The sequence below is a fragment of the Mirounga leonina genome, unplaced genomic scaffold, assembly GCF_011800145.1.
Source record: "Mirounga leonina isolate KUSES-001 unplaced genomic scaffold, KU_Mleo_1.0 Mir_166, whole genome shotgun sequence".
Classification (NCBI taxonomy): Eukaryota; Metazoa; Chordata; class Mammalia; order Carnivora; family Phocidae; genus Mirounga; species Mirounga leonina.
This window is the reverse complement of record NW_023270418.1, coordinates 28,602,785-28,625,809: the sequence shown is the minus strand read 5'-3', so window position 1 is coordinate 28,625,809 and position 23,025 is coordinate 28,602,785. Positions and strand designations below refer to the sequence as shown.

General features: G+C 63.1%; 1 protein-coding gene across 1 annotated transcript in view; it reads right to left on the bottom strand.

Moving 5' to 3' along the window:
* The window catches only part of MYRF (myelin regulatory factor), a 31,011-nt gene extending 8,087 nt beyond the window's left edge, over nt 1-22,924 (bottom strand). Inside the window, exons 1-13 of the mRNA XM_035012985.1 lie at nt 22,813-22,924; nt 10,479-10,566; nt 10,036-10,296; nt 7,628-7,689; nt 6,427-6,706; nt 5,211-5,461; nt 4,992-5,115; nt 3,132-3,327; nt 1,938-2,014; nt 1,650-1,760; nt 1,161-1,251; nt 568-768; nt 181-292 (exon numbers count right to left, since the gene is read on the bottom strand). Of these exons, the coding sequence (XP_034868876.1) occupies nt 181-292; nt 568-768; nt 1,161-1,251; nt 1,650-1,760; nt 1,938-2,014; nt 3,132-3,327; nt 4,992-5,115; nt 5,211-5,461; nt 6,427-6,706; nt 7,628-7,689; nt 10,036-10,296; nt 10,479-10,566; nt 22,813-22,858 (1,900 nt within the window). The 5' untranslated portion in view covers nt 22,859-22,924. The remainder of the gene's footprint in view (nt 1-180; nt 293-567; nt 769-1,160; nt 1,252-1,649; nt 1,761-1,937; nt 2,015-3,131; nt 3,328-4,991; nt 5,116-5,210; nt 5,462-6,426; nt 6,707-7,627; nt 7,690-10,035; nt 10,297-10,478; nt 10,567-22,812) is intronic.
* Nucleotides 22,925-23,025: the final 101 nt, after the last annotated feature.

The window sequence follows — 23,025 nt, the reverse complement described above, 5'->3', positions numbered from 1 at the left end:
AAGGGCTGAGGGGTGGGGCTTCTAGAGGGCAGGATTCCCTGGGTAGGAGTTCCAGGAGTCAAGGAGAGGGGTGCCTGGGAGTGGGGTTTCCAGAGGGCTGGGACAGGGGGCGGGGTGACTGAGGGCCGAGGTTGCCGGGTTCCCGGACCCCAGCCCCAGTCCGCGCAGGCTGGTCCCTACCGGTCTCTGGTGCCGTGGCCTCGATGCCCGCTGTGGCAGCAAACTCCGGCTTGTATCTGTAGTGCACCAGCCGCATGCGCGAGATCCTCTTCAGCTGCTCCGTGGTGTCCACCTGCCCGGGAGCCAGGACCGAGACTGAACCCCTCCCCTCCTGGGCCCATCCGAGGTGGGCCCCGGAGGTGTAGACGGCGGCCGCCCAGGCTCTGCGGTGTGGCGGGGAGACCCCTACCCTAGGGCCTGCCTCCCTCACCTCCTTCCCCTGCCGCCCAGCCCTTCCACCTGGCCCCGCCCCCCACGAGCCCCGCCCCCTCGCCCTCCGCCCCTCCCGCGGGAACTCCGCTCTCCCCGCCGCCCGGCCCCGCCCCTCGCCCACAGCCCCGCCCCCACCTCCTGCACGTGCTCCTTGGCCCGCAGGTCCGAGGGGTGCATGAGCGAACCCATGACCTTGACGTTGCCGTGCACTACCAGCGCCTCGTCGGGCCGGTCCGTGTTGATGCCCACACGGCCATGATGGAAGACAGTGTCGGGCACCTGCGCCCGCTGCCACAGCACGTCGCTGTCACTCTCAAACTGGCCTGGGTTGGAGGCCTAGCACAAGTGGGCGGGGGTTTGGGTCAGTCCCAGGGCACGGGGGACCTGCAGTGCCCTGGGCAAAGGGGAAACCCTGCAGCTACCCCTCCAGCTCCAGGCAGGGTTCCTCACCCTACCACGCCCAACTTAAACTGCCCCTCCCACTGTGGCACCTTTCAGTCACTCCTGGGATCTCAGAAGGCTACCCGGGCCTTGTCCACCTCCACCCTTGTGAAGGAGACACTGTGGCTCAGCGGGTGGGTGGGAACTTGCCCGAAGCCACCCAGCTAGGGCCTAGCAGGATCAGCACTCTAGCTCCTGACTGCCCAGGACCCCAGTGTTTTTCCTGGGCGCTACCGCTCCCAGCTCTGGGGAGGACTCTTGATCCCTTGGAAGGAGGTAGCCCTCACCCTCACGATGATGCGCTCTGAGATTTGAGCAGCCAGCGTGTAGTTCTGGTTCTGGGCGTGGGCCTGGAGGGCCACCACCAGCATGAAGTACCTGTGGCACACAGGGGTTTAGAGGCACTGGGTCCTGCTCCAACTGCCCCTGCCCGCCCACCCCCTTCTCCCCGTCCCATGTCTGCTGTACAGTGCCCGGGCTCCCAGCACCCCAGCGGGGAGAGGGCATTAACACCTCATCCTACAGAGGAGGAAGCTGAGTCTCCACCAGGGGGCAGAAACTCCCCAGGGCCCACATCGAGGACACCGGGAGCTGCTCATCCAGAAGCCAGGCTTCTGCTCTCTCATCCTTAACTCCATTAGCCTTAGCTGGGAGGCTCAGGTCTCCCTTCTGTAAAATGGGTCAGTGTGTGGGACACTGCGACAGCAGGTGGTGTCTTCCTGCCCCTCCTCCTTAGAGATGGAGGGCCCGCCAGGGCCGGGGTGCAGCCTGCTCACCTCTGGTCAGGGTTGGGTTTGCCCTTCTTGCGCATGTTGTTGGCAGTGGTCTCGCTGAAGTGCAGACGGCCCACAGTCACCTTCGTGACCTGCTCAGGGGGCAGATTGACCCTGCAGAGGAGCGGCAGGGGACTCAGGACGCAGGGAGGGGGGCTTCCTAGAGCCAGGCGCCCAGTCGGGAATGCGCGGGAGGCAGATATCGTGGGTGCCTGCCTGGCCGCCTCAGCTCCCAAGCCAGCTCCAGGGCCAGCCCACCCGGGGACCCCCACCCGCAGGGTTGACACTCACGTGACAGGGTTAAAGGGCCGCTTGCTCCGGTCCGACTGTGACTGCTCGATGTTGATGGACTGGTTCAGGGCCTCCAGCTGGGGGAGAAGCAGAGGCCGGTGGCCCATGAGGGCCGGGGACCCCGCCTGGTTCTGCCACCCTTTAGCCGCTCAGCCCGGGCCTGGCCCAGCCCGAGCTCCCCGGGAACTGGAGGCGAGGCCCTCCCCTCAGTGAGGGCACAGACAGTCACATGGCTCTCCCAGCTCCACATGCACCCACTCACGCATTGCACGGACACGCGGCCCCCACCCCCGTCCCCGCGGCCCCTCCATGAGCAGCGGCTGAGCCACGCCAAGGCACCAGGCTCCAGCTCCCGGCAAGGCAATGGAGGACACCCACGCAGCCATGCCCCCAGGGAGCTCGCAGGCTCCAAATCAGCCACTCCGAGGCTGGGGCTAGAGGGGCCCCAGGGGAGGAACCTCAGGGCAGGTGTCCCCAAGGGCCGAGGACTGTAGCAGAGTGAATGGGAAGGCCAGGGGAGGAGGGATGGAAGGGGCGTTCTCAGGGTGTCCCAGAGGAGGGGAGCTGCCTCGGGAAAGCGGGGCCTGTGAATGGGCATAACCCGTCTGGGGCACAACGAGAGGCAGGGCTGGAGGGAAGGGCTCGTGGGCTAAGCTCGGAAGTCAAGGCTTTGCTGGAGGGCACCAGGAGCTCTGGAAGAATGGCAAGTGTCGTGCCCGCTGGTGTCTCAGGGGGAGCGTGAGCTGGTGGCCCCCGTGGAAGCTGCTGTGGTCACTTAGACGAAGTGGGGGTGTGGTCGGGGCCAGGGAGAGGCAGAGGAGAGAAGAGAGAGGAGGTGGGCCAGGCCTGGTGCATGATGATGAGGTGGGGGCAAGTGGGCCCTTGGATGGATGGCTTGGGTGACCAGCACCCTGGAGCCCTACTCCCTGAGTGGGGGGCCCCGACGGAGGGGCAGGCTGACAGGGAGCTCATTTGGGGCTGGGATCTAAGCCGACATAGGGGTCAGGAGAAGGGTCTGGGCTGGGGGTATAGATTTGGGGTCACCGGGCAGAGAAGGAATCAGGAAGCACAGCTGAGAAGGGGGCTGAGGAGGCTGACGGTTGGGGTGTAGGTACACTCACTTTGCCTTGGGGTCGTTCAGGTCCCCAAGCATTCCTGGCTCCCCTCCCCTCCTGGCTGAGCCCCCAAACCTGCCTTCACTCCGTGCAGTTTCAGGTAGAAGCAGTCGAGGGGCTTGAGGCCCTCAGGCGTCTTGACGTACTTGGGCTCGCCCAGCATGCCAATGTATACGGTGACCTGGAAGTGGTTCTTCTTCTGGCACACGAACGCGTCGTCGCCCACCGAGAAGTTGAAGCCCTTGTCAGCGTCCACGCGGTAGGTGAGCATGGGCCTGGGGGCAGGCGAGGGTACTCACCAGAGGCCCCCCCACCAAAGCCAGGCCTGGGACGTCCCTCCCCCATGCCTGCATTGCAAAGCGATTTCCTACCCAGTCCCCACCGCCACCCCCCAATCCTCAGACCACTCACGGGGCTGCCCCCCACTTCTCAGAAATGAAAACTGAGTCCCCGGAAGGATTTGAGCTCAGGTCTGCCAACTCTTCAGCCAATATTCCTTCCTCTATGTGGCTGGGCCCAGCCCACCCTGGTGATGGGGGGAGGAAGGGCAAGACCCCTGAGGCCCACCAGAGGGGAGTGAACTCCTGAGGAGGGGGCTTGACGGCCCCTCCTCACCCTTGGCTCCTTCCCAGAAGGCTGCCCGAAGCCCCCTCCCTCACAGGAGATGGGGTGAGAGGGGGTGCATCTGCAGAGCTTCACTGGCCTGACAGCTGGTTGCCATGGAAACGGTGGAACCAGGCGCCGGCTCGGGACTGGCCCAGCCCCGGCCTGCTGGCTTGCTCAAGCCCCCAAAGTCCTCATTCTGACTCCTCCATCTGCCCAGGTGGGGAGAGGGGCACTCTGGGCAGCGTAGACGCAGCCTCCATTTACCCATCTGTGGCTGGGCAAGGATTCCAAGTATGGATCCTTTGGGGGACCTCCGGGCGGCGGGAAAGGGGGCAACTGTTGGCTCATTCTCACCCAGGTCCCCAGGCACAAAGCAGTGCCCCCAGTGCCCAGGGCCTGCCTGGAGGAAGATGGGCAGAGAATGATTCCACACTTGGGGGAAAAGGCTTGGGGGCCTGGCTAACATCTACAGAAAGGCCTGGGGCTCCAACCACCTGCCTGCCCCAGGGGAACACCCAGGAAATACATGGGCCACACTGGGAGCCTCAGCTGCCAGCTTCCTGGCCTTGGGGCCTGAGATGGCAGGGCTGGCCTGGAAAGCATGGTGATAAGAGTGGGGGGGGGGGTCCTCCCCAGGTCACAAGGGTGGGATCCTTGAAGACCTCTCCCCCCATCCTCACAGGGCCTCAGGGGATCCTTCAGCCACGACAGCAGCTGGATCCCCCCCAGCCCCGAGGGCTTCTGGCTAAGGGCTTCAGCCGCACAGCCTGGGGCGCCCAACTCCAGGACGCCGTTCTCAGCCAGCCCACCCAGGCCTGGCAATGCCCAAAGGGAGTCGGTGAGCCACCCTCCCACGCCCACCGGACTTCTGCAGGAGTGAGGGGAGTGGTCCCACAGTGCTCCTGGCCTGGTCCCAGGAGGCTGAATCCACATGGGTGGGTGCTGAGGGAGAGCTAGGAATGCCCGGACAGCCCTGTCCTCCCCCACCCCCTCGTCCCTCCCTTCCAGGGAGGGGGCTGCTGGAAGGGCCCTGCCAACACAGCTTCCTGCTACCTTCCTGGAATGCCGAAGGAGTGGGGGAGGAGGAGCCACCCACTTCTCCCTGCCTAGGCTCCCACTGGCCCCTCCCTGACAGGCACCACCTCCTTAAGGAGGCCTGGGGCAGGCCCACAAGTCGGGAACCCCGAGGGCCTGTCCTAGTTTTGACCCGAGCCTGCTGCTCTCCTGTAACCCGGGCCCACGTGGTGCCCAGTGTGCTCCCAGGCCCTGCTCTGGGACCCCGACACCAGGGACGTCCCCGGATGTGGTGGCAGGGGTGGGGCGGGGCACTCACAGCTCCTTGTAGTTCGCGTCGTACAGCGTGGCCCACTTGTTCTGCTGATGTGGTTGCCACTTGATGGACTGGTAGTTGGGGTCCAGGTAGGAGCCACTGAGGCTATCATTGTCCTGCAGGAGACCTGGAGGGAGGAAGCAGCCACGTGGGCCCTGGGCCCCACGCCCCCACCTCAAGGGGAGCTGGCTCGCTGTGAGCTCCAGCAGGCCAGGCACATACCTGGTGAGGGTGCCCCTGGCGGGTGCCAAGGTGGTGTCTGGACCCGGGCAATGCTGAGGGGCAAGGAGCCGGAGCCGGGTGAGAGGGGGCCCTGGGGAGGCCAGGGTGGGGATGGGGCTCGAGCTGGGTGTGGGGGCAGGGTCGTTGCTGTCCCAGGCTCCTGTTTGATCATTCCATTCAGCATCTGGGCATTGAGGGTGTTGGGAGGTGATTCGGAGTGCTTCCTCTTCTTGGAGGGGTGTGTGGGGAGCCTGGGGGTGACACAGAGGCGTGCCATGGGGGGCTGGCTCTTCCTGAGCCCCCTCCCCCCTGGGCAGTAGCCCCCTTTCCCTCTTCACCCCGTTTCAGCAGGATATGCCCAATCCAGAGGACACCTCCTCCAAAAAGCCGCTGGGCTTTACCTCCTCAGTGCTGCCCCATCGCTCTGTAATGCCATTCTCTGCTTCTGTCACTCATCTCTACCCCTGCAGCTCATGGAACCCGGGGGGCAGGAGCCACACCTGACTTATCTGTGTGTCCCATCAGGCCCAGCCATGGGCCTGGCGCACAGAGTGCCCCGAATCGTTTGTGGAAGGGAACAAGCCGGTCCCTTCCCTGGGGTGTCATTCTCAGGGCCACCCTTTATAGTGGGGGCTCCACGGAGAGCAGCCTCCGAGGCTGGAAACAAGCTCCAGGGGGCGTGGGCCACCAAGGCTGAGAAGGAGAGCTTCTTGGGGAGGAGGCTGTGGAGTCTTGCCCTGAACTAAACCTTTCATGACATCTCGATGTGTCAAACAAACAGATAAAAGGACAATTCTCCTGGCTGGAGTCAGAGGGGGAGCTTGGGTCCATAGCTAGAACTTCCTCCAGAGCCCCCAGACTTCGTGAGAAGGTTAGGAAGTCACTGGTGTCTGGGGAAAGGCACAGGCCCGCGGTTCAAGTCCTGGCTCTGCCCCTTCCTGGTTCCATGACCCGGACAAGCATTTCCTCCCCCTGGGAGCCCCAGTTTACCTATCTGGGCAATGGGGGTGGCCATGCTCACCAAATAAGGTAGTCGGAAGCATCTGGCCAGGGCTATCTGGCTGCTGGGTGGGCACACCCGTATACACGTGCTGACCCCCGTCTCCTGGGGGCAGAGCCTTCTGCCCTCCTGGCTCATCCCGGTCCCCACGTCCATCTCTGTCCCACCTGCCGCTGCCCTGGCCCCCCACCCCCGAGCCCACCTGCCCAGTCTTACTCAGCTCCATGCTGCTGCAGCAGCTGGTGCAGCATCTGGGACTGCTGCGTGTGGTGGAGATCGCTGGGCACGAGCCCCTGTCCCATGGCAGCATAAGGGGGCATCGGGGGCTCGGTCTTCATGTACAGATCCCGTTGCAGGACAGGGTAGTGAGGTGGGGGTGGCGGGGGCGGCGGGGGGCCTGGGAGGTGGGCCGGAGGTGGAGGCGGGTGCTCCAGGCGGGAGGGCACTCCCACGTGGCACAGGGTCTCAGGGGTTATGGTGCGCAGGAGATGGGGGTCTGCGGGAGAGATGGGGGGGTAGGCATCAGAGACCTACATCACTCGGGTTCCCGGGCACAGGGTTTCCCACCTTCTCCTGAGACAAGCCCCCGGGGGGGGGCTGCCCTCCCACCAACCCACGTGGGAGGAGGGCTGGGCAGCCTGAGGCTGGCCACTAGAGGCCCCGGCAGGGAGACAAGCCCCTGTCCAGGGGGTGGGCAGCTTCTCTCCCACCCCGCCGCCATCCTAACCGGCTCCTTCCCCCCAGGCCCGGCTGCCCAGCTCCTGGGGGAAGGCCCCCGCATCCCAGCGTCCTCCCCCAGCCCCTCTCAGGCCTGGTCCTCCTCCGGGCCTCAGGAAGGAGTCTCTCGGGGACCCCCAGCACAGTCCTGCAGCAGCCCTCCTCCATCCCGCAGCCCCTCTAGCGGGCTCCCAGGGGCCAGCCCCCCAGCTCCCTTTGTTCCCCAGGAGGCATTCCAGAAATGTTTTTGGTAAGATAAACAGAACTCTTGACCCCTCTCTGGGCTGTGGGGAGCCAGCTGCCCGAGATCCTTCTGCTTTGGGCCACCTGGGGGCCGCTGCACCCCTGGCACCCCCCCACCAGGGGAGGTGGGCCCAGGAGGCCAGCCAGGCCTGTACTCGGGCTGCACCCACAGCCTTCCCCAGCCGTCCACTTACCGCCGAAGGGCGCGTCCATGATGGCGCAGGCGGGCAGGCGGGTGGCATCACCAGCAGGGACACTTGCTCAGAGGCAGGGCCAGGCTCCCCACCCGCCCGTGGGAAAACAATAGCCAGCACCGGGGAGTATTTGACCAGCGATAATCTGGGCCTGTTGGGCGGCCGCTGGCCCCCTCCCTCCCTCGCTCCCTCCCTCCCCGATAAGGCCGCCCCAACCACTTGCCCAAACCCCGGAGGGGGAGGGCGGTGCCCGCTGGACTCACCATTCACCTGCTGGGGGGAGTAGGCCTCGGAGCCCGAGTCTGGGGGAGAATCCGGCAACGTGCTGCAGGAGCAGGAAGAAGGGGCTGTTGGGCGGGCAGCTCGTCTGTGGGGCCGCGGCCGGGAGACCACAGACGCTGCAGGCCCTGAGGTCCCCTCACTCCCCCCTTCAGGGGAATTTCTCTGTATGAGCCACCTTGGGGTGCCAGGCAGGGCCTGGGGCTGAGCTGTAGGTGGTGGGCCTTGGGCTCCTGCCCAGCATCCCCTCAGACCTACCGGGCGCTTGGGGACCAGGAACCAGTGTCCCTAATGATGGCACAGGGATTCAAGGACACAGGGATGGCACAGAGATTCAAGGAGCAGGGGCCAGGCCTGCTCCTCGCTTCCCACACCCACTGAAGCCCCACTTTTTAGAAACTCTAGGGGAGAGCTCTCGGGGGCTCTAGGAGGCTGGGCCGCCCCACCAGGGGCAGGTATGGGCTGGGCAGGGAGCCAGCCCCACCAGGTCGGGGTGTATTTTTTTCTTGCCGGTTTTGTTTTATCAGCGGTTCAGGCAAAAGAACAAACTCAACCCTGAGAGATCAACACGTCCTGCGTGAACCCTGCGTTCGCCCGGTGAGGGGAGGCTGCGGCCAAGCAGGGACCCAGCTCTCTGGCCGTCCTGGTCCCCACATCTGGAGAGACTGCCTGCCACCGTGCCCAGGCAGCCGAGCCCTCATGGACACGGCCCTGGGCTGATTCCAGAGTCCTCACGCTCCCCTGGATGAGCCACCCACCCAGCCCCCCCAGGCTGTGTGAGAATAACAGAAAAGGCAACAGAGACCCGATCCTCTGCAGCCCTCAAGGTCCCCGAGGGCTGCCTGGGGCCTCTGCCCTGCGCCCACCAGCTCCTGCCTGCTTTCTGTACAGTGGCCGTTGGGTTTTCCGGTGTGTAAAGGTCCCGCACACCCTCTGGTCCCTGCAGTGAAATGTCTCCAGTCCGTGGGACCTTGTGTTCCTTCCCCACGACTCCTGCTGCTCATTAGTCCTCGATTTGGTGATTTTTTGATTAATAAGTCCCTCCCCAACCGGCCTGCAGGATCCACCTCAGGAGGGACGTGTTTGTCTCGTTTGGCTCCTAGAACAGGGTCTGGCAGGCGCAGGGGCGGTGAAGGGCCCTGGGTCCCTCCCGGGGGGACAGCCTGGGCCACACGGTCTCTGTGTGCCTCTGGGCAAGCCCCTTCCCTCCCTGAGAAATGGCCTCGGTGTGCCTTTCGAATCCCGCCAAGGGGCAGCACGGCTTCACTGGCAGGCCAGCTGGTTCTGGGATCTCCCAGGAGCTGCTTACTGCAGAGGCTCGATGAGCGTTCACGAAGAGAGCCACAGGGTCCTGCAGCAGGCAGGTGCTCCTCCTGTGTTCGTCCTCGGTCTTTGCCCTTCGGGGTCTGGGCTCAGGGACAGCCTCTCGGCCGGATGTCTGCCCTCCACAGCGAAAGCGCACCCCTAACACCCCAGCTTGGCCCCGCGGGCCTCCCCCAGTAAGCCAGGAGCTGGCCCCCGTTGCCCCCCCCCCCCCGCACTTGCTCTGAGCTTCCTCCCCTTATTTCCACAATCCTGGAGGGGGAAGCATTTTGAGCTCACTCCACAGCCGCAGATGCTGAGGCCCTGACCGAGGCGGTGGGTTATCACGCCAGCGGCCTGCAAATGCTGGAGCTGGGGGTAGACCCAGGCTGTGTAGACAGCATCACGCCCCCAGCACTCTTACTATTCTTCTACCCAAAGACAGGGTCCCCTGCTCTCCTGCTCCGCACACTGGGGAACCCAGAACTTTCTCCTTGCCCCTCTGCAGAACCCAGCAGACCCATGTTCCTGCCTATCCTCATGAGCACGGGTCTGTGGGCGGCCCCGGAGTCTGGCTGGGCTGCTGACCGCCTGCATCCTGCGGTCACAGCCGGGCCCCTGGTGTGGACTCCTTGGAGAGAGGAGAGAAAGGGCCTGGGAGGCTGGCTTGGGTGGGGGAGCTGCAGGTCCTGTTTCTGTGCCATCAGCCAGCTCCCTGCGGCCCCAGCAAAGAGCAGCTAGATGCGGGAGTGGATGGGCCTGGGGCAGTGATGTATGTGTGTACAACGTGGGCGCCTGTGTGTATCCGTGTGGGTACGTAGCCGGGTCTCTAGGCTCACCTCCTCCCATCCCCTTTACACAGCTGTCAGAGAATTTTCTAGCACTTACGTCAGCCCTCATCACTCCCCTGCTCAGAATCTTCTGGGGCTGCCCACGGCCTCGGGACAAAGCCACGAGTCCCTCCTCAGCCACCCTCCCTACCCACAGGGCAGCCGTCACCACTGCCAGGCCACCACCAGCACCTCCCAGGCCGTGGCCCCAGCCCCCATACCCCGCACGCCTGCCCCCCACACTCCCCGCCCTCACTCACCCTGGGGCATAGGGAGCCTTGGGCTCGGCCTTGATGGGGGGCCCAGAGCCCCCCAGGAAGGGCTTGGGAGCACTGGCCATAGCATTGTTGTTGCAGTTGAGCGCGGAGCTGTAGCTCGGGGCGGGGAGGGAGCCATGGCGCCCCGGGGAGGGTCCGCCCCCGGGGGGGCTCAGGTGGTGGCCCCCGCTGGAGCCCGGGATCGCTGGCGGCCCGTGGGGGTAGGAGGCTGCGCTGGCTGGAGCCGAGATGTCAGGGAAGCAGCTGTGGAGAAAGGAAGCAGCTCAGCGCCAGCCAGGACCCCAGCCCCTCCCCAGGCCCCCACCTGCCAGGCTGCGTGGAGTCCGCGGATGGGAAGAGACGGGGGGAGCAGCTTGCAGATTGGGGCCGCAGACACCTTCCAGGTGAAAGGTGGAGGCCAGGGGCGTGGGGGCGGGGCCACTCACAGGTCAGAGGCGTCCTCCTTGCTGATGTACTCCTCCAGGATGCTGGTGTCTATGTTGGAGGGCTCCAGGGCACCGTTGATGTCGTGGCCTGCAGGGGAGGGGCAGATGTGAGCTACCCCTAGGCCTCTGGGCCCTGCCCTGCAGCTCTCCCCAGGCCGGGCTCTCCAAAACATATGCCCCCAGGCTCCTCCCGATCTGCGTATCCATGTCCAGGGAGAGTCCTTCAGTGCCTATCACCTGACGCCCCTCCAGGGGGCATCACACTGTTGATGCTTCCCTCCCCTGCCAGCCTGCCCCGAGTCTCTGAGGAGGGGAGGAGCCCAGAGCGCAGATCGGGGACAGACAAGCCATTTCCTGTGACATGAGCAAGTCCTTCCTCTTGTCTGTAAAATGGGGTCATCGTTCCAAAGCCTTATGGGGGGCTGGGAGGAGAAACTGAGGTACTTTACTGAACTGAGTGCCCAGTGGATGCCCACCACCCTTGAATGCTGGACCCAGACTCGATGACTCTGTCCTGCGCTGCCTCCCTCCAGATGGCCCAGCTGCTGGGCACCCAGGAACACGATGCGGGGCTGGGCTGAATCACACGTCCTGGGGTGGGGGGGCCGTGTGGCCAGGGGAGCCTCCTGCACCCCAGGCCCCAGCTGCAGATGGAGACGGAGTGGGGAATGGAATCAGAAGTGCCCGGCTCAGCCTACTGCATAGCTTGTCGCCCCCATAACGGGGGCTGGGGTACCCAGCCCTCGTATTCCAGAGGAGGAAATGGGCCCAGAGAGGTAAGGGCTTGCCTGGCCTCACAGCAGGGAATGATGGCGGCCAGAGGTCTGCTCCTCCACCACCCTCTCCTGGGCCTTCCCTGCTGGCCCCAGCCCCACAAAGGGGAGGGGCTCACAGAAAAGGAGCCCAGTGCTCTTGGGCATAAGCAGGGGAGGAGAGGGGGAGGCACTGGCCCTTCCCCTCCCAGGGTCACCTTGCAGGGGGGAGCAGGAGGGCGGGGTGATAAGGGGGCTGACGTAGGAGATGCGTCAGCCCCGATAATGGAGGACGGCCCTACCCACGCTGCTGACCTGGGCTGACCAGCCCCCCTGAGGCAGGAGGTACCCCTCCCACAGGCCCCTGGTGCCGTGAGCCTAGGGTCTGCGCCTCATGCCTTCTCCCGGGCGAGCCCTGGGAACAGCTCAGGAAGATCCAGGAACAAGTCCTGCCTTGCCTACTGCCCGCTGTGTGACCTTGAGCGGATCACATACCCTCTCTGAGCCTCAGTCTCCTCATTAGTAAAATGGGGACATGAACAGCTAACACTTTACAGTGTTCACTATGAAACAAGTTAAGGAACGTAAGGCGCCCCGCATATAATGGGTGCTCAGCAAACGGAGTGGATGTCCTCACTTCACAGACCCAGAGCCCTGGGGTCCCCAGGAGCCCCTGGCCCAGGCCCCTCCTTGGCCCCAGCCGGCATTTCAAGAATGCTGAGCCCCGCTTAGGTGATTAATGAGTGGCTAAGCCCTCCTAGGAGTCACGCGCTGCCTGGGACAGGCCCTCCTGCTGGCCCCCACCCCTGGCTCACCCAGCCGGGAACCAGGGACACCCACCGAGCACTGCCAGTGGCCATGCAGGGCCCAGTGTGGCCAGGGCGAGAGAAGCTTCTCAAGCTGGGAATGACCAGCCTGCACATCAAGGTTCTAGGATTCCCGTCTACGCCCTGGCCCCCACCCCATCCTTCCCTGTTACCCAAAGAGCCCATTTATTGAATGCCTACTGTATGCCAGGCACTTTGGGAGCCGAAGACATTAACAATCATAGGAGTTTATTATACGCAAGGCATCCCGCGGGTTCTTCATGCCCTAGTCGGGAATGGTGATGATGACAAGAGGACAACGATAAGGACAGCAGCTCCGGCGGACCGAGCGCCTGCCTAGCAGGTCCCGGCACTATTCTCAGGGCTTTACAGGATGATCACCCAATTATTAGCATCATCCGCTTTATTCAGAGAGGTCAAGTCTCTTGCCCAAGGCAACACAGCAAGGAGATTCAAACCCAGGCACAGGGGCCTGACTCCAAGCGGGAAGGTGTGGTTGGTGGTAGATGAGACTTCCTGGCCATTCTGGGCTGCCCCACCTTATGGGCTGGCAGTGGGGAGGAGGGGTTCCTCAGGGGATAGGGAGGGAGGGAGCACTGGAGCATTACCCACCCCCCACCCTGGCTGCTGATGTTGCAGGTTTTTGAGACTGAACTTGGAATCTACAGTGAATGATGGGGTGATGGAGTCATGGTGTTGCTATTTATAATAGGCCAGGCCCCCTCCTCCCCTCCTCCCCCTCCTCTGGCCAGGAGCACTCCTAATCACCCCTAATCCTCCTGCCCACCTCCCTTGGGATAGGGGGGCCTCAGGCAGAGGCATCCTGGGAGACCCTAACGAGAACCAGATGTGGTTGAGGGGAGGAGAGACCCTCCCGTGCCAGGGGCCGGGAGGACGGGAGGACAGAGGAGGGAGGAGGGAACCACTGGGGCGGGGTGGGGAAGAAGTCTAAGGTTTGGGTAGTTGGTGGGCCTCCTGAGGAACCCTGAGCCCACATCTTCTCCTTCTCTGGGACCCCACAAGGCCTGCCTGACATTCTCCCCACACGGCTCAGCCTAAAGGGTCCAGCCACCAGGCAAATGCCACCAGACTGCCCCAGAAATCATACTGGAAACTTCTAATCAAACATTTGGGAGGACAGGGTGGGGGTGGGGGCTTGCCGGAGCCCAGAGATTCCTGAGGCTGGGGCAGAGCCCCCAGGAACCCAGCTGATGAAGGCATCAGCACATTTTGGGGGGCCCCTCTCCCCAACTGTTCCCAGAAAGAGCTCTGGAACATCCTCGAGCCAACAACAGATACCTGCCCCTCCTCAAACCCTTCCACAACTTCCCACTGCTCAGGATAACCAGAGCCCTCCTGGAGGTCCACGGTGGTCCCCTTACCTGCCTCCTCCAGCCTCCTCTCCTAACCAGTTCCCTCCCCGCACCTCTCTCGGTCCTAGGGCCTTTGCACATGCTGTTCCCTCTGCTGGAGGAAGCCCATTCCCATTCACTGGGCTTAGATGTAAGTTTCTCCAAGAGGCGCCCTCTGACTCCCATTCCCGTGACTGGCGGCCTCCTTTCTCATCCAGCTCCTTACTCGGCTGCCTAGGACAGCCCTCACAGGCGGGCGGAGGGTCTGTCCCCTGCCCATCCGCTGCCCACAGCTCACTCACCGAGTGGTCACCCTGTGCCCACGCTCTATATGGCTCATATTTAACTCCCATAACAACCCTACAGGACAGGTGGTTTTCTTGTTCTCCGTTTTACAGATGAGGAAGCAGGCTCAGAAAGGATAAATGCCTTGCCCAAAGTTTACAGGTGTGGGACCCGGGATATGAGCCCGGCCCTGTTCCGACTTTCTGGGATATAAGCATCTAAGCATACAGTAGGCACACAATTGAGGTTCATGGAATGAATGAACAAAGTGGCATGCAGGGCACTAGAACCAGGCCTGCCTGGGTCTGGGGACCTCCACCCGGCCGTGTTATGGTCAGGGTCCAGGGCTAGACAGGGCCCCTCTAGGTACCGCCTCTGCCCCGCTGAGCTACTCGCCCCAGCTGCTCCTCATTAATTAGGACCTTTATTACCTGCTTCTAACAGGATCCAGACACTGCCCTGTCCCAGGCAGGCTGGGATAGGGGCTCTGGAGAGGAAGCCCCCTCCTCTCTTCTCTCCTCCTCCGCTTTAAGGCCACCCAGCTGGGCAGAAGAAGAACCGAGGGGATACAAGCCAGGTGCGGGATGAGGGCGGGTGGGGGCCCAGGTGGTCCTCCACCCTGGACTCCTCCCTTCCCCCTCCTCATGCTCATGACCACCCCCCCACCAGCTGTGGCTGCTGGCTGAGTCTGAGCCATTGTCCCAGGGAACGGGGGGGAGGGTGGGGACCCGGCACAGTGGGAGGCTTGTGCCCTGCCCACACCTCCCCCCCACCCGTCAATGGGGCACTTGTCAATTCATGTCCCAAACATGGCGGAAATCCCGTCGGCCACGTGGCTGTGGGCAGGGGAGGCCAGGGCCTAAGGATGCTGGCCAGGCCTAGCTGATCAGAACCTGAGGCAGACAGGGCCCAAGTCTGTTCCCCACATTCCGCCCTGAGTGTCCACCCCAGGCGTCTGAATCTGAGGGCACCCCGGCTCCAGGCCACGGCTGGGAGCCAGGATGGTAGGGGTTCAGGGGACTGCCCAACCCAGCACCCCCATGATGCCCTCGGGGACTCCTAGGGTCAAAGAGGCCTAGCAGCTAATGTGGGTCCCCCTTCAATATTATGTGACCTTTGGCAAGTGACCTGACCTCCCTGCGCCTCAGCTTCCTTCTCTATCAAGGGAAGCAGGGATCCCTGCCTCACGGAGTGGTCCTCAGTCTTCAACAAGAGGGTGGGAAAGCTCCTCACTCCCCAGAGGCCATTCCTCAAATAACATTCATCGCTGTTTCCTTCTCTCTTGGGGCTCCCCTCTCCTCTCCTGCCCAGGGTCTACCTCTCTCACCCATGCCTCTCCACCTGACTGCATATCTGCTCCAGAGGGCCTCTGAGGGGGCCTCCGACCTCCTCCCGAGTCCCTCTGACGCATGCCTGGTACCATACTGTTATTCTGGCATATACACAGCCAAGTCCAGCCTCCAGGCCTTGGCTATAGCCCCCCACCCACTACCCCGGTGGGTAAGCCTGTGACTTCCTCCCTGCTCTGGAAGCCCCTCCTCAATCTCCTCCATCACAGCGGACCCCCAGTGCCATCGCTTCTTTCCTAACATGGCCTGAGCTAATCGACACGCTCCAAACTAGTTCACTCTGGGACAGGGCACAGTAGGCTCTCACCTCCTTCGGCTTGAACTTTCTATCTTTATTAATACGATCTATGATTAATGTAGTAACTGCTAGCGGTCCCCGCTTCAGGCTTCAACCTGTGACCAGACCTTCTCACTCAAAATGCCTTCCGGTCAGATGCTTGATTTTGCAAGCTATCCTTTGCATCTCTGCATCAAGTCTCCAGTTAGCTAGGGGCTGAATGACAAGGATATGGCTCCTAAGTCACTGCCATCAGGCCCTTAAATCTGAGCCATGGTTGCCTTTATTTGCCAAAAATGCAAAAGAACCCCCATCTCCTCCAGGGGACCTGGAATCTTTGGCCACCCCTGGGCTGTAGCTATGTCCCCCCCTAGACCCCACACAGCTACCACCCTGTCCTCTGGTCGACACAAGGCTGAAGTCAGAGCCCCAAGAGGTTCCCAAGCCAGGTCCAACAGAACTGAGCCCAGAAGCTGCAACGTGTTCTGTGGGGACCCACACTGGTCCCCAGGGATCTTCAGTTTGCTCTGGGGGGCCCCCAGCCCTGATGCTACAGGGCCAAGTGAGCTCCCACCCGACGGCCACATCTCTGTCATACAGGGACCAAGCCAGGCAGGCTGGGGAAGGCCCTCCCCACAGGGGCAGAGTAGAGACCCCGCAGCTTGGGGTGGGGGCAGGTCTCTACCAGGGTTACCCATGTCTATCTGTATTCACACACCAGCACGTCCCCCCACCACACACACACGTGTGTACACAAGGGCACACTCCCACTGACAAACACGATCGTATACGTACACACACACACACAGAGTGGCATACCCTCCCCACGCGGACACACACATGTGCTCATTCATTCATTCAAACAATTACTGAGGATATGCCATGCATCAGGCACGATGCTTGGCTCTGGAGCTGTAGTAATGAACAAAACAAAACCTCCTGCCCATGAGGAGCTGACCTTCTGGAGGCAGAGTCAGATGACAAGATAGAGGGGTAAAAATCCATAGCATTTCAGAAGGTAACAAAGGCTACGGGGAAAATAAAGCAGAGAGAGAGAGGGGCGGGGGTGGCAGGAGGGCTGGGACGAGTTGCAGTTTTAAATAGGACAGTCAGGGAGGGCCTCAGTGCGACGAGATGGGAAGGTGGTGAGCCACAGGGGTATCTGGGAAGAGCATTCCAGGCAGCGGGGAGCCAGTGCAAAGGCCCTGAGGCATAAGCATGCCTGTGCTTGTTCCCGTGTCGGCACCCCTCCCAGACTTGGACGCTCATGCACACAAATGCTCACTGACCCAATGGCAGGCCCAGGCCAACAGCCCTCCCGATTGGGTCTGGCTGGAGCCGGATCCAGAAGAGCCGAGACAGTGTCGCAGACCCCCGGCTACCCCTACCCCAGGCCGCAGACCCCACAGGGGAAAACCACAGAGGGACAAGAGAGCTCAGGGACTGAGATGGTGAAGAGGAGAGTGAAGGAGGGCCCCGAGGGAGGAAGGGTCCCGAAACTCCAGAGACGGACAGAGGCTGTGGTTGTCCCATCTGAGGGCTGGAGGGACCCAGGTCGGAGGCAGGCAGTGCTTTCTCACTGATGCAGCCTGGAGACAGGCGGAGGACAGGATGCCCTGGGGCCTCCATAGGCCAGGCCAGTGGAGCCTCTGGACCCAACTGCCTGCCCCCTACCAAGCCGGGCTTTTGCCCTTCTCTCCCCTCCCCGTCCAGGCCTTGGCACTCCAGGGGTCTCACTGCTCACATCACGCGGCACATAGCCTTGACCCTCTGAGGGAGGGCTCTGAGGCCCAGAGAGGTCAAGGGGCTGAATGGAAGTCACCCAGCCCAGCCATCCGTGGTGGCTCGGGACCCTCAGCACTCCAGGGGCCCCCTCCCTGCCCCACTCTAGGCCGGCACCCAACTGTGACAGGAGCCCCAGGGTCCCACTGTGGCCCTGCTGTGGCAGCCCTGAGTGAGGAAGACACATCACCTTTTTCTCCTGCCTCAGCACCACCCTCTTGGACATGAGACATCTCCATACTTGCACAGAGCCCCCGGACTCCCAGGAGGCAACTTATGCAAAACCCTCTGGCCTGGGTGCAGCAGGTAAAGACAAAGGACAGTCAGCCCCTTCCCCCTGCCACCAGCCCCCGAGGCCCAAGTTCCCCATCGCTGAGGGACAGGGTGGGGCCCCAGCTGGAGGCAGCAGGAACCAGGAGCAGGCATCAGGAGCCCGCGGGGCCAGCCCCGCAGGACGCTGGGTCCCTGCCTGCAGAGTGTACCCCATAAAGCTGCTGGGGTCCCCCCAGCCTTGGCATAAGCAGCCCAGAGAGGGTGAGGGCTTTCCCAAAGCACACAGCGCCGGCCACAGGCCCCAGCCCAAGGTGGGGCACTGACCTACCCCGTGGGTCAATACATCCTCGAAGTGAGCGGCATAATACCTGCCGTGAGCCAGGTGAACGAGGCTGTGCAAGCCCCATGGGACAATAATCACCATCCAGGCTGATGTTTCTGGGGCATTACCGCACTGGGCACTGTACCAGGCCTCAGAACACCCAGTTTACCCAATCCCCGCAGAAACCCTGAGAACTGGGTGCTGGGGCTGCAACTGTATTCCCATTTTAAGGATGAGAAAGTGGAGGCACAAGGAAGTGCAGAGATCTGCCCAGGAGAGGGACTGTGGGCAGGCAGCCAAACTGGCGCTCCAGGGAGTGCATAAGGCCATGAAATATCTGACACCTGCCGCCAACCCAGGGTCTACCCATACCCGGTGGCAGCAGGGGCTGAAGACTTTCACAGGGGAGAGGAGTCCCCCCCCGCCCCGTACACACAGCCAGGCTGTGAGGGAAACTGAGGCCCAAGACAGGGGGCCGTGAGGAGGAAGAAGGCGGGAAGGAAGGGCAGGCAGCCTGGGTAGGTCAGGGCCACCCCCTGGTTAATGATCCAGTTAATGATTTCTGCTCCCCTTCTTATCAGAGGGCAAAGTCCAAGGGTAGCAGCCAATCAGCAGCCTTGCTGGGCTGTTACCCGGCAGCCTTAGCTGCCAGGGCCCCCCCAGTCCTGTAAGCCCTTGAGAGTTAGAGAGTGGGGGCCAGGTCCCCAGGAGGAGGCCATTCTGCCCAGAGCGACCTACTTGTCTTTCCCCCAAACACCCTGCTTGGCCCTGCCTAAGACCCCAAGGGGCACTCTGCCAATGCCCCCAGACTCAGGAGAGGCCCTGAGGCAAGCAGGTGGGAGACAGCCTTCTCCTCCCCCGCCACCACCCCCACCCCCTGCACTGACCCCAGGCCCTCCCAGAGAGATGGCTTCCTCGGGTGCACCCCCCACCCCACCTTTGTTCACATAGCCATTGTTGCCTCCAATGACCCTGAGAACGTTTCCTACCCACCCCCCTCCCCGCCCAGCCCCATGCCGCCCTGTGCCCTGTGCTGGGTGTCGGGAACATGGGATGAGTCAGACCCCCCACTACTATTTCTCCTCCAGCTGGACTCAGGACCTGGGGAGGAAGGGCTGGGACAAGACTCCTCCAGAAGGCACCCCATCTCATCTTCTCAACAGTTAGGGGTCCAGCTGCCTTCCCCATCCACCCTTCCACCATCCTTGGTGCACCATAGACAGACAGACAGACAGACAGGCTGACATGGGGCACAGGGCCATGCGATCACACACCCCAACTCAGCCCCAGACTCCTGTCCAGGGTGGGCATCCTCTCCCAAAAATCGTCAGGTGGCCTCCCCCTGCGGCCTCCTCCTGCCCTCTGGAGGCAGACAGGCTGGTCCCCACCGGAAGGCCACGCTTCCTGCCCCAAGACCCTGGTGGCAGAGGAAAGAGCTGGGGGCTTGGCAGCTCTGACTAATGCTGGCTAAGTCCCTTCTCTCGGAGTCTTGGCCCCTGGAAAAGGGGGCCAGTGCCGGCCCCTACCTCAAGGGTCCCGGTGCTCTGGGGGCTGTGGGGAGCCCCGCCGCCCCCACCCCCTGTGTATCAGGAGGCCATGAGTTTGCCTTTCTTTGGTGGCTAAAAAGAACCTCACTGGAAGCCCCGGGTCTGGTCCAATCCACCTGCCTACCCCAGGAGGAGAAATGAGGCCAAAGAAGGGAAGTGACCAGCCCAAGCCACCCATCAGGTCTGGAAGGAGTAAACGCCCTGGTGGGGCTCTAGAGGCCAAGTGGAGGTCCCCCCACCTCTCAGTGGCCTTTTCAGCACCTGCTGGAAGCCCAGTTCCCCTAGATCTCCAAGGCTTCCTCCACAGCACCTGCTTTCTTGGTGGAGGAGGCGGGCGCTGCTCCCCCAAGCCCCAGGTGCCCCTGGAACCAGGGGTCAGCACCCTCCACCTTCCATGCTCTAAAACGGCCCTCCTGCCCAGGGTTGGGAGACGAGGCTCATCAGACCTGAAGGCATCATTAAGACCTCTGCCACCCCCTCCTGTCTCGCAGGTAAGGAAAAGGGGTCCAGAAAGGGTGAGAGCTCAGCACAGGGTCACAAAGGTCTCAGCGGCAGGGCCCGAGCCTGTACCGGAACCTCTAAGGTTCTGTTGGGCTCCCCTGATGCCGTCTTGCCCCCGTCCCTGACCAGGCTCTGGGAATCCAAGGCCCCGGCCAATCAAGATGCTGAGGAGTGCACCTGCCACCACGACCCTGTTACCTGCCGGGAGCCAGGGCATCCTGCCTGGAGGGTCCCCTCTCTGCAGGCCCTGTGCCCGCCGATCCGGGCGGCCGGAGCCTCCTTCTAGGGGATTAGCAGGGCGGTCACGGGGGCCCGGCTGTACCAGCCTCGAGGGGGCCGCCCCGTCCCAGCCTCCCACCCGAGGCCCAAAGCGCCTTAGCCCCGAGCCCACCACCCCGGGGTGGGGCACAGCCTGGCCCACTGCACAGGGCAGGAGCCAGGACATAGGTCTGGTGTTCCTAGAGAGTGGGCCATGGCAGACAAGGGGTCTCGATCCACCCCCGCCCTTCAGCAAAGGCTTTTTCCATCTCTGGCCCCGAGCTGAAAGCATAGACCCTGCCCCTGTCCCCACAGTCCACGGGGAGTGACCAAGGCCAAATGAGGACCAGACTGAGAACTCAGGTTCCAGCCCCAAGCGCGAGAGTTCAGGAACAACATAGCCACGTGCACGACACTCATTTGCTTTCACACTTGCACTCATGAGCACACTGAGGCCTGGCCCTGAGGTCCCCCCCCCACACCACTGCATACCTGCTCCCCGCCAGGCCCCCCCCTCCCAAGTGGCCCCCAAGACTCCTGGCCCGCAGCACCGGCCCACCTTCCCGCTCATCTCAGGCTCTGGGAACCCTTCTCCAGCCCCTGGCTCCCTCCACCCGCCTCAGCGGGCAGCCCCACACCCCCCCCCTGCTCCCCACAGACATTCTTGAGTCTCCTCTTATCTCTCTGGAGGGAGCAGGACAGCCTCCCCGCCAGGCCAGCCGCATGGCTGAGCTGTGGCGTCAGCCCCCACCCCCCACCCACGGCCAGGAGGGAAAGTTTGGCTCAGGAGATGGGGAGCCTGAGCGAGCCAGGCCCACCGCTCTGCCTGCGTGCAGGGTCCTGGGGGAGAGGACCCATGGGGACATCTGCAGGAATCAAGGAGGCCTGGCCCATGGCCGTCCTTGGTATCTAGTGGGCTCAGGGCACCCCCAAAACAGTACCCTTTCCCTCCTCTCCAGGGGCCCCCAGCCCCCATAAGGCCCCTTGAGGGTTCATAAAGGATGAACAGTGTCTAGGGAGAACCACAGTCCCTGGGACAGATGGGGGGACTGCCTAGGACCCTCAAATGGCCCAACTACCTCAGGATCAACCATTTAATCTAGTCCAAGCCTGATTTCTTGGGGTCTGGGTCTGCCAGGGTGTCCAGAATCCTGAAGTGAGGAGGAGATGCCCTTACCTATGCAGGAAGCAGGAGTGGACAAAGGCTGCCCCCTCCCCCAAGTCACAGAAACGGAGACACTGAGGCAAAGGAAGGCCTTCCTCTCTCCCTCCCGGACTCCAAAGGTATCTGGGTGCTAGGCTTGAAACTTGGGCCGTGATCTATCACCCTGTAGCCCAACATCCCCAGCACAGTGGTGCCCTGTGGACCGCCCCATCCCTAGGGGCAGGTTCACGCTGAGGAGTAGGCTGTGGGCTTAGGGGCTGGGGACAGAGGGTGGGGGCAGAGGCCTGACTACCCAGGTTGGTGGAGAGGAGCACAGGAGGGGCCGGAGGGGCTGGCGAGATGTTCCAGTGAGGGTCTGAGAAGCCGAGTGGGCTGGGAGATGTCTGCCTGCACCTCTGCCCCCCCTTCCCACACTCTGTCCCATTCCTCCAGCGTCCAGCACCCTGGAGGAGGGGGAAAGACCTGGAGGAGGTGCAGAGGCTACCCAGGAAAAGGGGAGGGGGGTCTGGGTAGATGTAGGAGCAGACCTCCAAAACCACAGAGGGTGTGTTGGGGGGTGGGGGCAGGGGTAGAAGAAAACATCGTAGATTGTGTGTAGATGTCTAGATCCCCACCCTGGGAAGGGTCCTCTCAGGGTCGAGGTGAGGGGGTGAGGTCACTCCAGGGGTGGGGGGCAACAATCAGAGGAGGCATAGCTCCAGGGACAGGTGTGGGTGGAACAGCCCCGAGGAGCCTCAGAGGGCTGGCAGGATGCAGTTCACCACTTTGGGAGGGTCTCAGAGTGCGGAGGTGGCTGGCAGCAGGGCTGCCGACTTCGAGAAGGTTCTAGCCCAGGGAAAGCCTTTCAGGGTTGGGGGGAATCCAGCCCATGGAGGAATGCTGGGGAGGGGTTCCGAGCCCTGAGTAAGGGAGTAGTAGCTGCTTCGAGGGGAATTTCAGCCTTGGGGGGGGAGCAGCTTTGCAGAAGGTGGGTGACAGTCTTGAAGGGGGTCCTAGTCTCAGGGAAGCACAGTGGGGAGGTCTCAGCTCCTAGGAGTCAGGCTGGGGGTACGGTGTCCACCTGAAAAGGACACATGGGCCTGAGTCTCTAGGCAGGGGGCCTGACCTCTGGAAGGCATGCGGGAGGGCTGGGGTGCCAGCCTAAGAGGCATGGAAGATCCTAGAAGGCATGCTGGGGTCCGGGCCTCAAAGGGGGTCTGGAAGTCTGGGTCTGTATGAGGTTCCAGGGAAGCACAGCGGAGGGTCCCCAAACTCGAGAAGTGCACTAGGGGTGGGAGGTGTCAGACTTTAGAGGGGACTGCAGGTCCTGGAAGGCATGAAGAAGGACCAAGCATGGGAGGCGACACAGCTCCAAGGAAGTTGTGTGCTGGGGGCACCGGGAGGGGGTGCCCAACTTTGGTGGAGGTGGGCAGTAACCTCCAGGAGACTCCCAGCCCTGGGAGCCCGCCCGGAGAGGCCCCCCCCACCCCGGCCCAGAGGAAGCGTTCTGGGGAGTCCCAGCGTGGTCGAAGCAGAGTTGGGGGTCCCGGTGTCCGGGGAGATCGGCTGGGGGTTCCCAGCACGAAGGGGGGGGCGCCGCCCCCCCCCCCACCCCCCCCCCCCCCCCCGCCCCGCCGCGCTCCCGGCCGGCCCGCGGTCCCTCACCTTCGAAGAAGCGCTGCAGCGCCTCCGTCTCGTCCACCACCTCCATGTCCGGCCTGCCCGGCGCGCGCTCCGCCGCGGCCCCGCTACAGCCCGGCCCGGGGGCGCGGCATCGCCGGCGCGGCCCGCGCGACAGTCCCGGCTCGGCTCCCGCTACGGTCCCGCCCGGCCCGCCGGCGCGCTCGCCCCTCGCGCGGCCCTGGCCCGGCCCCCTGC